The sequence below is a fragment of the Paroedura picta genome, chromosome 9 (genome assembly GCF_049243985.1).
Source record: "Paroedura picta isolate Pp20150507F chromosome 9, Ppicta_v3.0, whole genome shotgun sequence".
Classification (NCBI taxonomy): domain Eukaryota; kingdom Metazoa; phylum Chordata; class Lepidosauria; order Squamata; family Gekkonidae; genus Paroedura; species Paroedura picta.
In genome coordinates this window covers 17,595,454-17,608,361 of record NC_135377.1, presented here as the reverse complement: position 1 = coordinate 17,608,361, position 12,908 = coordinate 17,595,454, and the positions used below count along the sequence as shown (strand labels likewise).

At 41.8% G+C, this 12,908-nt stretch overlaps 1 protein-coding gene across 2 annotated transcripts in view; it reads right to left on the bottom strand.

Moving 5' to 3' along the window:
- Nucleotides 1-970: 970 nt before the first annotated feature.
- Nucleotides 971-12,908, bottom strand: part of LOC143844494 (nardilysin-like) — a 45,328-nt gene continuing 33,390 nt past the window's right edge. For both annotated transcript variants that reach the window (XM_077351663.1, XM_077351664.1), the window contains exons 24-31: nt 12,626-12,764; nt 11,012-11,059; nt 10,565-10,617; nt 9,388-9,471; nt 6,849-6,939; nt 4,966-5,082; nt 3,101-3,190; nt 971-1,182 (exon numbers count right to left, since the gene is read on the bottom strand). In XM_077351663.1, coding sequence (XP_077207778.1) covers nt 988-1,182; nt 3,101-3,190; nt 4,966-5,082; nt 6,849-6,939; nt 9,388-9,471; nt 10,565-10,617; nt 11,012-11,059; nt 12,626-12,764 — 817 coding nt within the window. In that variant the 3' untranslated portion in view covers nt 971-987. The remainder of the gene's footprint in view (nt 1,183-3,100; nt 3,191-4,965; nt 5,083-6,848; nt 6,940-9,387; nt 9,472-10,564; nt 10,618-11,011; nt 11,060-12,625; nt 12,765-12,908) is intronic.

The following is a 12,908-nucleotide window of genomic DNA, read 5'->3' as shown; positions in this document are numbered from 1 at the left end:
GTTCTCACAGCTGCAGGTTTGCTTGGGATGGAGCCTGTTGGCTGGGAGTCTGGTTGCTATTGGACTCCCGGGGGTTTGGGGCCTCCATAAGAGGTGGCACGTAAATGAGTGCAGCTGACCTAAGTGGGAGGCCAGGGGCTCATTTTGCAAGGCAGCCTGGGGGCAGCCAACTGAGTTTGGTGTTCTTTTGTTCCCTTACATAGGTCGCTTCCCTAGTAGGTGGCAGACTCCAGTAGGCAAGGTGATCTGCTCTCCTGCCTGGGAACAGTGTTGGACCCCAGGGCGCTTCTGGACTCCAGGGGTTTTCATGCAGTCCACTGACAGCTATGTCTGGACCCTCTCCCATGCTGTGCCAACCCTCCCATGGGGAGGTAATTTTTTATACCCAACATTTGTGTGTCACTTCTTATTCCAGCCCAAAATGCCCGCCTGCAAGTCCACAGGTTCTCAGGTCTAAGATGCATACACAGATTTCACAATGCATGGCTATTTCCACAGCATCTTACCTTCTAAATTTTATTTACTTCCATTATACCCCACCTTTATCCCCAAATAAAGATCCCAAACAGCTTACATCATTCTCCTCTCTTTCATTTGATTGTCACCTGTGTGGTAGGTTAGGCTGAGTATATGAGACTGGCCCAAGGCCTTCCAGCAAACTTCTATAGCTGAGTGAGGATTTCAACCTGGATTTCTAGTCCAGTACTGTAATAACTAACTACCCAACAGTGGTTCGCACAGTCTTGCAATACTTTCCCAGGATGCATGTCTGGATAGGTCTCCTTTTCAAATATGGTGGTCTGTTCAAAGATTTTCCTGGAAAAATCTTTGCTCTTCACTTGTTTCCTGAACATGATTCCTGTTTCCTTGAGTTTGCCCTTTTTTGATCCTATGTGAAGCCAGGCTGAGGAATTCACTCTATAACTCTATGAAGATCTCATGAAAACAGGTGATACAAGCACACTTGAAGTAAAAGCTGATGAAGGTTTATTTTATTATTTTGTGAAAGGGAAGAATGTTCAGCGTTGAGGTGAATGCTTGGATGTCCATAACAGAAGGGAAATTCAAGAGAGGAGAAGAGGATAAAAATGTTAGTTCAGGTGTTTGACCAAACAAAGATTCCTGAACCGGGGAGCCTAGTTTAATCGGTGAGTCTCCTTCCTGTTGACCATATCCAACCACCTGAAAATTCAAGGTCAAGCTGTTACCAAAGTCAGCAAATCTCCAGATTCTAAACATTTGAACAAAGCTAGATTTCCTTCAAACATAATCCTCACAGTACTTTCGTTATGACATTCCTGTCTAGCTTTCCACAAAAAGAAGATACCTCAAGAGAACACTTCCAGTATTCACTCACAAATCACAAGCCAGTTGGGTTGCCCTACATTGATTCCATGAGGTAAAAATTTAACAAGAACAGTACAGGTTTGCAAACAGGGAAGTGGGTTTTTGCCTGGCAAAGCTGTTCGTTGATGTGATTTAATACATTCAGCCTTCACTACTGAAAGCACCTGTGTTGTACTTATGTGACCTTAACCTTTTATGAGTAAAAAGATCTTTAAATGTAGGCTGTCTTCGACTTCCATATTTTCACATTTTCTTCCATTATACTACATGCTTTATTCAGCAACGTTTAGAGTTTTAATTTTTTTTTGCATGGGTTTTAGATTAAAGAACATTTTATAAAGGTCCTCACAGGTCTATATTTTAAAGACACTTGGTCAAAAGGCCATAATAGGAAGGGGGAAATATTAAATATGGACATCTCTCAAAGGACTCCTCAGAAGGAAATGAACAATTTGTATTGGCAGTTCTGATTTCAAACTTGCTTATTGCTTTTTTTGTGTGGGAAGGATGTTTGGGTGGTTGGTGAAATTTGATAATGAATTCTGGTGAACAGGTTGCATTTCCCATTCTTCACTCTTTTTTTGTGTCATGTTTAAAAACTGCCAGTCTCTCCGCTTCCATTGCAGTAATGTGGTTTGTGCAATTTTCAGATGGGAGCAAAGTTCCTGTCAGGAATGTGAAGAAGAAGAGTTGGTTCTTATATGCTGCTTTTCTCTACCAGGAGTCTCAAAGCGGCTTATAATCGCCTTCCCTTTCCTCTCCCTTTACCATACACCTGCTGAGATAGGTGAGGCTGAGAGAGCCCTGATATTACTGCTCAGTCATAACAGCTTTATCTGTGCTGTGGTGAGCCCAAGGTCACCCCCAGCTGGCTGCATGTGGAGGAGCGGGGAATCAAACCCGGCTCGCCAGATTAGAAGTTGGTGTTCCTAACCACTACACCAAACTACATCAGCTGTTCTATTTCAAACATTATGAAGGAGCAGGGATTGAACAGAACTCTTCACAAATGGAACAAGTTTATGGGTGGGTTTCCCCCCCCCCAACTTCTCTCTTCCAATAGCAATCTACCCCCATCTGTATCCCCTCCAAAAACTGCTCCAGAAGGTCAGGAAACATTACAGAACAGAGAAGAGATCATGAAGCAAGATGGGGAAATTTTCAGAAACTATCCCTGCTTGCTCATGCATGAGCTTTGTAGATATATTCTCCATTCATAAGGCTGATGTCTCCATTCCCCCCTTCTTACTGCAGTCTTTATCCCATGCCCTACACTACACCTAGGGGGGTCTCCTAACCACCAGGAGTGACTTAGCCAGGGTATGGGTGGAGGGAAGTCTGCAAAAATACTTCCTGTGAACTTTTTTGTTATTTGAAGATGTCCTAGAGCTCACCCATGCAGAGCAGAGAGCATGACTGTGTCTTATCACCTGCAAGGCACATGAACATGTGAATCTGACTTATACTGAGACTATTCTTTGCTCAGACTAGCAGTGGCTCTCCCTGGGTCTCTAGCAGAAGCTTTTAAAATCATCTACTACCTGATGCTTTTAACAGTAGATGCCAGGGATTGAACCTGCATACCAACCCAAATGCTCTACCACTGCACCACCACCCCTCCCTTATGCAGCCACAGAGAAACCACACTCAAAGCAGTTTTCTGACTTGAAGCTGCAGGCTATGCCTTCAGCCAGTGTGACTGTTGTTCATATATGTGAAATATAGAAAGAGCCCAAATATCAGACATACTCACATGGGTGCTCAACACCTTTCGGTTCTTGGTCCTATGTGATAGGAACCAGTCAAGCAAATCTCTTCTGGAAAGGCTCTTCAGTGCAACGATCTATCCTCCGGAGAAATAAAACCACATTTCAAAGGCATTCTAAGGACCAAGACTTAAGCTTTGACCCACACCAACACGCATACTCATTTCCTTGTTTATTTAGCTGTTTTTTTAACTTTTCATCACTAAGCGCTGTATGTGAGAAACTGTAAGCAATGAAAATATAAATATTTTTTAATTGTAAATGTGGAATACCTGTATCAGGGGATAGGTGCATCCACCCCACCCCATTACATTATGAGCTGATTCTATGAATGCTAAAAAGACCAAATTATAAAGTCACTTGGGGATTACAGTGTGTGGTAGACAGGCAGCAGAAGATGCTTGTAGCAACTGCATGACACTATCTTGATGGTTTGATTGCTGGACCGTAGGGAGAGCCTTGCTCTGGCTCTTGCTGAGATCAGGGCAGGTTGGCTTTTGACATGCAACCACGCTGCAGTCAACCAGCATCAATCACATGACTTTGCCGGTGTATCCTTATGAATGGTAGACCTCACCGTGGCCTGGATGAAAACTGATTCATTTGAAATGTGGTGTTGAAGGAGAGTCTTATGGGTACTTTAAAGCACCCAAAAGACAAAAGAGTGCATTCAAGATCAAACAATGCCTGAACTCTCCTTAGAAGCTAAAATGGCTAAACTGAGGCCATTGTATTTTGGCCACATCATGAGAAAACAAAACTCACCGGAAGAATCAGTCAAGTTAGGGCAAGCTGAAGGCAGCAGAAAAAGAGGCATGAGGTGGATCGGCCCAGTAAAGGAAGCCATGACATTCAGTTTGCCATTTCTGAGCAAGGGCGTTAATGATATGTCTGGGCATTAATCCATAAACTGGACTGGCTCACTGTAAATTGGAAGTGAGATCACACATCTGATGCCAAGGAAGATCATGAGACCTTAGCAGTCTCCACCATGGGCTGAGGAAGTAACATTTTCCTCCATTACCTTTGTTCCAAGATGACTTTTGAACCATCCACAGAATAATTTATTGGCAAAAATGTGATTTGAGTGGGGTTGCTCATCCATCCCTACTTGAGGGCCTGCTATGTTTTTATTTCAACAACTCCTATACCCTTGCTCTCTTTCACTACTGGATAATCCCTATGAATCAACAACCCCCACTAAACACATGCAGTGTTCTGACGTGGAGCTCTCACCGATTACAGCTTTGATAACTAACAAAAGAACAGAACACAAATGGGGAGAGGCATCATTGCTTGCCAAAAGCGACTCCCCAGTTTTGGGCTGCAAAGGGGAAACAGAAACGGACTCTTATTCCCACAGTCCCTACGGAAGAGAAAATCTGATCCTGATTGCAAAAATTTCTTTCTTTTTGTGTGTGCAGTAACTGCAATGTCATTTGAGGACCTCAGTCACAACTCCTCACACGTGTTGCTTCTATCCAGAGATAATCCTTGTGTGGGAAATGGAGGATACGCTACCACTTGGGAAGAGAGGCTTGCGCATTCTCCCTCCCTGCAATAACATGATTCAGTAAGCTCCGTTCTTTCCATTTTACAATTTTGTCACCATGGAACAAATTGGTTACGGTGGAGCACTTTGTTTCCAGTTGATTCAGTTCCATGGAGCTACTACTGAGCTGACACCGTGGATTAAATTCCCATTTTCTCTTTCAGCCGGTTTTGTGAGCCAGACCCAAAGCCATTTCAATAGCTAAAGTTTAATCTTAAAAAGAAAAAAGAAAAAACCATGCATCAGATGTTACAGACTGTTATCCAGAAAATAAAAACGGTTGTGTTTTTAATTTACTACCTCTCGGGCAAGCCTGTCGAACACATATTGTTGAGTGACCACTTCGCTCCAGTTCCTTTCTACCTCTTCCCCAAGTTGAGCATCATCAGTCTGTTTAAGTTTTATTAGAGCTGAGACCTATTAAAATATATCATATTAGGAAAGCTTTCGTGTATAAGAAAGTAACAACATTCTGATTTCAAAAGGTTCACGTATCACTGTAGATCTCATAGCAAACTATTCTGCCACTTGTGGCTCTCTGGTATAGTGGTTGAGTGACGGCCTCTTATCTGGAGAGCTGGGTTTGTTTCCCTACTCCTCCTCCACACACTCCCGGCTGGGAGATCCTGGGTCAGCCACAGTTCTCAGAGCTCTCTCAGTCCCACCTACCTCACAGGGTGTCTGTTGTGGAGAGAGGAAGGCAAGGCAGTTGTAAAACTGCTTAGAGGCTCTTTTGGGTAGTGAAATGTGGGCTATAATAACCACCTTCTTGATGAAAGCTTGAGTCTATATTTCTGTCAGATATGGATAGATGTACTACCACTTGTACTTTCTTATAGTGCAACTGCTCTTGTAGGCAGGAAAAAGGGGTAGACCATAAACTGAAGCACTAATGTGCAGAAACATTTTAAGAACAGAGCACCAACATAACAAAATTATGGCACGCAGGCAAAGCACCTCATTTAAACTCAACAGCATACAATGGTACAGCACTGCAGGAAAGAAAGAGGATGAAGTCCTTTGGCTATGTAGGGATAAAACCACATGGGTTTGAAACTGTAGTAAGTTGGGCGATTAGGTGATTTTGAGTAAAGAAGTTATAATGGGATCCAATCTATGTACTTAAACAACTGCTTGGAAGATAGACAAGCAGAAGAACAGGCTTGTGAGCAGGCTTGAGAAGTGAAGGACCTGGGGGTAAAGAACCTCCCTTCCAAGACATTTGATGTGGAGTAATCATCCTGGAATGAGCCTCTTGTGGCACAGAGTGGTAAGGCAGCAGACATGCAGTCTGAAAGCTCTGCCCATGAGGCTGGGAGTTCAATACCAGCAGCTGGCTCAAGGTAGACTCAGCCTTCCATCCTTCTGAAGTCGGTAAAATGAGTACCCAGCTTGCTGGGGGGTAAACGGTAATGACTGGGGAAGGCACTGGCAAACCACCCCATATTGAGTCTGCCATGAAAACGCTAAAGGGTGTCACCCCAAGGGTCAGACATGACCCGGTGCTTGCACAGGGGATACCTTCACCTTTATCTTTAGTCATCCTGGAAGACGGTGTCTCGGTTTTCATATATGCTCTGCATGTGGAGGTAATGCAAGTATTTCAAGGAAACCTGATGTCTCCAGTACTCTTCTCTTTGAAAGAAATGAGACCAGGATTGTATTGCTCTAAAACTGTTTACTTCTCAAGGTGGTATGGGGTACCTAATAGATGCAATCCATTTTTAAGCCAAGGTCAGGCCAATATAGAAGTTTGTATCCTATTCTTCTGCCCAACAAAGTCTGAAGCCTTCGTCCCACCAAAGAAGCCTTCTCCTGAAGATATACCTCTTTTTCCATTGTCAGAATGGAAAACCTTTTCTTTTGTCAGAAAAGGTTTCTTAGTTCATGAGAAGGCTTCCAGCTTCACTGAACAGAACATTAGCATGTATGCCAGCTGATGGCAAATGAACAAACCAAGCACAACAGCAGAACACTGAATTCACTATTTACAATCCCCATCTGTATACAACCCTCTTATATTTTAGCGGGAGCACTTGACCTCTTCCACAATGATGTGGCTTCAGCCAAGCAGACTCAACCTTATTTGCATCCCGACGTCTCTATGTAAAAAGGCAGATAAGCTACTAACTAAATAAGTCTCAGGCAAGCAATGCAGAAATCAAAGAAGCCGTGACTCTTACCTGAGTTTTAAATTCTTCATCAGATAAATTCCGGAGTTTTTCTTCAAAGTACAAAAGGAAGTCCTCTATTTTTTTATCAACTAATTCAGAGCTAAACAAACAAAGGTTCATCATTAAGAAGATTAGTAATTATTAAGGATATATAAAGATTCCTGTCGTTGATTAGCTGCCTTGCTTTTAACTTACAAATCTGTAAAGTGCCATATTAGTGTCTTGAAAAGCATGGAAAGTGATTTTCGTATTTTATTTTGCTTGGACTAGACCTGTAGGTCAACTCAGATAAGAAGAGCGTCATGTGCAAACTATTTGGGTGGATTATGGTGCAACAGATGTTCAGCTTGTACTTGCATCGACTTTGCGCATATGAAATGAGTGTCAAGGAAGCTCATGGCTGGAAAATGGTGAATTGGAGATCCCAGATTTTTTAATGTTACAAAGTACACATAAAGTTAAATCTGGTTTGGGGTTGCATCTTTATTAGGGAAGGGTTGAAACAGGACCATACCTACAGGCAGCACATGGGGGCAATGCCTCCCTCAGAAATACATCCGGCCCGTCCTCAAATTTAAAAATGTGTCACTTGAAAATTCATCTTAACTGTATTGCCAGACTACAAATATATATATATATATATATTTGTAGATTTCTAGTGCTGTATATATATTATAGATTTCTAGTACTGAACACATTTCCATTGACAACTCCAGTTTAAACTATTACTCTTTGCTTAGTTAACTGATTAATTGCAGCTTTGATTAAAGCTTTACAAAGACCCAGAGGAAGCTGGAGTTTAAAATTCAGTCACTGACAGTTTTACATGTTTGAAATGGAAGTTTTGGTGTCTTCCAGAATATTGACAAAAACATGAAAAATGCATTATCCAGAAGCTTGTTTCTGCAGGTGTGTAACAATAGGCCCCTTTCCAGTTGAGGATGTTTCAAAGTGATGATGCTGAATGAAGGTTCATCATTAAGAAGATTAGCAATTAAGGCCTTGATGTCACTTATTGTACTACAGAATATTTGGGTCTTAATATCACTTAATATGCTATGGAAAAAGATAACCCCTTATCACTGCCACAGGATGCTAATCACAAGTGTTCTATAAAGAGGAAGAAGTAAGTACCCAAATAAGCCGGAAACACATGCCAGGGGGCATTGGCCATTCAGTCTCAGTATGCTGCTACTGAAGCCCCTAAAGCAAAATTTCAAGGCAATTTTTGAAGTTCTTTCTTGGGTGAAGCTTCCAAGGAGTTTTGATTTTTTTTAAAGATAGTTGACGGGCCTAGTGAAAATTTGCAGGTAGGTTTTGCACTTTCTTTATTCAGACAGTTCTCAGACAGATTTTGTGCGTTGTTCATCTCTGAATCTTACTGAGCAATGCAAAATATGAGATAAAGAAACCCTGCTACCCAAGAAACTTCCACAAATGACCTGATTAGCATTTCTCTAGGAGACAACATGTTAAATGTAGCTGAGATAACACAGATAGAGAAGGGGAAATTGGCCTGTTCAAGACTTAGTGAGTTTGTAAAATCCAGGAGGCAGAGATATGGACATGTGTAGATGAGGAAATATCCAAACTACTCAGCTTGACCAATCATTAGTTCCTCTAATGACACCATAACTGATGGCCTATTATGAAGACAGCAAACAAATGCTATGCTGACACAACGATGAGCTTCTGCAAACAGGGAGGAATCACTAAGTAAATAGGGGGAAAGGACTCTGAAAATTAGTCAAAAGGAAAAAAAATCACGTTGGCATGATAAGGACTAAACATGCATGCAGAGAGGAATGTTGAGATGCCGCTAAAGAGGGAGAAAGGAGGACACGGCTAGGGGTGAAACAAGATTTACGAGCTTGAGAGTAGGAGATCTGGATGGAGAGGATTTCCAAACAATTTCTTACCTTTCCCCAGTGATATTTTAGGGACCCCAGTTTGCATTTTAAACAGATGGCTCAGGCTAGCCCAGTCTCATTAGAGACTGGAAGGGTCAGTCCTGGTTAGTATTTAGATGGAAGACTATCAAGGAAGTCTAGGTCATGAGTTGGCTGTGGCTTGACAGCATTTTCCTCTGCCACCAACGTAGCCAGTGAAGTCCTGGATGAACTATGTATTAGAAGGCCCACTTCCAAGGCAGATTTTTTTTAGAGCAGGGTCCCCAATAAAATTAGTGTCAATTGAAAGCACTTGGATTTAATCTAGTTGCAACTAACTTCTTCAATTGGTTTCAGTGGGATTTCGTAATGATTCACTATATATGAATTATAGCCACAGACATGGTATGTAGAAAGAAATATATCGCAGTAAAGGCACATATTCCCCTGTGAGTCTCTAGCAAGTTGGAAGACAGCAGCAGAAATATTAGTCATAGAGAATTATGGGGAACCTGATGTCCTATATTTTTTAAGGGTGTCGTAGTTGTATAGGAAAATGTGGGTCTTAGCAGTGCAGATCATCCGTATTCACAGAGCTCATGTGTGGAAATAATAACATTAAAGTTTGCGCTCTTACAAATAATTAATAGGAGACTTACTTATATTTGGTTGCCTGTGTTGCTACGGTAACAGAAAAACCCAGGATCCCAGATGTGTTTCTTGTGGCAGAGTAGACATGGTAGCTTAAACCAAAGGAGAAGAATAACATTCCACTAGCACAAGTCATTTTATTTTGACTGTAAGTATTAATTATTATATGGGAGTTATCCATCAAAATCTGTCTCCCCACACATATGAAAGCCAGATTCAGTAGAATGATGGACAACACCATTAGAATTATTGCTTAAACAACATCATTACTGCCATTATACCTGAACAACTGTCTAAATGGCAGGAAGAAAGTCTAATGCTTCTGTCAGTCTAGTCAGAATCAAACCCTACTAAGATTCTTATTCCATCTAAACAGACCATGTTCTAATGTGTAGTGGTTAGAGCATCAGATCTAGGAGATCAAGGTTAGAATGTCCAATCTGCTGGACAGATGAGAACTTTGGGGGAAGTCATGCTCCCTCAGCCTAATCTATCTGAGTTGCTGTGATTAGCAGCAGAGCCAGTTTGGTGTAGTGGTTAGGAGTGCGGACTTCTAATCTGGCATGCCAGGTTCAATTCTGCGCTCCCCCACATGCAACCAGCTGGGTGACCTTGAGCTCGCCACAGCACTGATAAAACTGTTCTGACTGAGCAGTGATATCAGCACTCTCTCAGCCTCACCCACCCCATAGGGTGTCTGTTGTGGGGAGAGGAATGGGAAGGCAACTGTAAGCCGCTTTGAGCCTCCTTCGGGTAGGGAAAAGTGGCATATAAGAACCAACTCTTCTTCTTCTTCTAGCAGTGTGCACACTTTTTTTGGTTTGGGTCTATTGTACCCCTGAAATTTTTAGTATTCCCCAAAATTACCAGTTTTGAATACAGTTTTGGTTTTTTAAAATCATGATTGTTTTCAGGTCCTGTAGACCTGAGAAGAAGGAAAAAACTAATAAAAAGCCAGGATCATCTGATAATAAATACTGTAGACCCCCAACAATGAGTTTGAACTGTTCTGAGATCCACCAATTAGTGTCTGTGGAATAAAGTGATCTCTGAGATGTTGACCACCTCACTTTGCAATGTTTCTCCATGAATATCCACTACTAAATAGTAGGGAGTTCTCAAAACAATTAAGTATTCCAAATATCCTCATATATACACCAAGGCTTTCTGCCAACAGCAACTCACCCCAGGGTTTGCTTGGTCCTCAGGTAATCAAAGCACGGCTCCTCCATGTGCATCTAAAATGCAGTGTTATTTCTATGTGAACATTTAGCATGACCTGTGCAACACACATCCATGTAGCAATACATCTCAAAGCACCACCTTCACTTGCATGAAACTCATTAGAGCAATCTATATTAATAATTTATTCTAATCTGGACGTCCCGGACTAGCACAATAGGATCAGATCTTGGAAGCTATGCAGAGTTGGTCCTGGTTAATACTTGGAGGGGAGACCACCAAGAAAATCCAGGATTATTACACAGAGGCAGGCAATGGAAAAGCACTGTTTGTCTCCAGGCCTGAAAATGTTATGGAGACATCTGTGACTCATGTCACTTTTTCATGTTCATAATTGTTCTTTCAACCATAGAATATTGCTTGCTTTATGGAAAGAGCATCAAAACATACCACGAGCAGTTCCATGAGTGCATATTCTTTTAAAGTCCTAGCGCCAGTCTAAAAATACAAAAAAAACAAGAGGTGAGAGTAGATGAATAATTTTTTTCTGTGAAACATGGAGTTCCATTTCAATGTTTTAGTTGCCACAATAATGAGCCTAGGAAAAGGTACCAGGGAGAAACATCAGCCCTTCGCCATGAGTGCCATGTTCCTAATCTGAATTGGACTCCACACATCTAGGAATTAATTTCTGCCCAGGGAATGCTCATGACGCATCTTGTCAACAGGACACATGGGGTACACAAGGATCTTGTAAAATGTGAATTGGCCCTGAAGGCTATGGTTTTGAAACTACGTGCCCTCAGGGAATTGTTCCCATATGACACATACTCTGAAGAACTTAATTTTTAGGTCATGCTGTCATTGCCATATTGAGAGCAGTAAAATGTGTGCAGAATCACTTTTGTCCTGCAGAAACTGTTGGATATGTAGTCTATAATATACTGTGCATATTTACAGCAGGAGGCCCTTTATGATTCCAGGAATTACTAGGATATTTCATACAATTGGAATGGGGGCAAGAATGAATATAAATTTGTACAAGAATCCCACTGCTAGAAGAGGCCAACCCCCCTTTTTGAATGTGCTCAATTTCCCAAGTGTTTCCAGAGAATTCTTGATCTTTTTCCCCAGAAAATTCTCTGAAACTCTGAGAGTGCTTCCCTGCTAAATATTTACCCACTCCAGTGTTTCCTCCTTCAGTTTTGTCCCCTCCTCATTTTCCAAACTTACTTTGCAAGGCAGAACAAAACGAACTAAGTACCAGAAAAGCTGGAGAGAACAATGGGGCCCATCTTTAACATCACATTGTTGATCAAAAATAGGCCTTGGAAAATATCATTAAGCCTCCATTACTGGTTTGATTGGGGCAGGGAGAACTTGGCATTGCCAGAAGCAACGAAGACTGAAAAACATCCTCCAAGGCCTAGTTTTGATAACCAAAAATACTGGAGAGGTAGAGACTGTACTTTTGCTAAAATTAGCCCACTTTATTTGTCTCCAAATAATGATATGCTGCCCTCTCTAGGGACCACCTATTTTAGCACCTGACCCATTGTTTACCTCACTCCCTCAAGATGTGGATAAAAGGGGGAGGAAGGAAACTGGCGGCAGAGAAGGTTGGAGCAGGCAAGTATTAGTCAAATTTTGGAGCAGAATTTGGACAGACTTGTAACTGAGGCACAAACTGGGACAGTTCATTTGTAAACTCTACAAATTCAACAATTATTTTAGTCCTTAATTACCACTAGGCTTGCTAGTTCATTCCTGGGCCACCAGCAGAGGATGGAGGGAGGGTTGCTAGATCCAGGCTGGGAAACTTCTGGAAGCTTAGGGATGGAGCCTGGGGGGGGGGGGACAGGGATCTCAGAAGGGTACAATGTCATGGAGTCTACCATCTGAAAAATCAATTTTCTCCAGGGGAACTGATCTCTGTTGCATAGAGATGAGCTGTAATTCCAGGGGATCCCCAGATATCACCTGAACGCTAGCATCGCTAAATACCACTGGCTCAAAAAAGTGATCAAAGCCAAGATTAATAGGCCCAAATCAGCAACATGTTACCTGGTAGTAGACAGTGACAATGGAATTTGCATCTCCTTTGTGAAGGGATTTCACTTTACATACAAAGTGATTAACTGGTAGGTCTATCACCCGGAACTGAATAGGACATGGATGTAGAAGTGGAAGGAACTGCAGTTTTCTGAAGAGAACAATAAATATCATAGTGGTGAATAACTATTGTTTCTTTAAATAAAACTAGAAGGACTTCTTCTGGTTTTAATGTTCATGCTGGTATTTATTTCATATTCCCACATTTCCTTCATGGAAGCTTGAGATTCTCAGA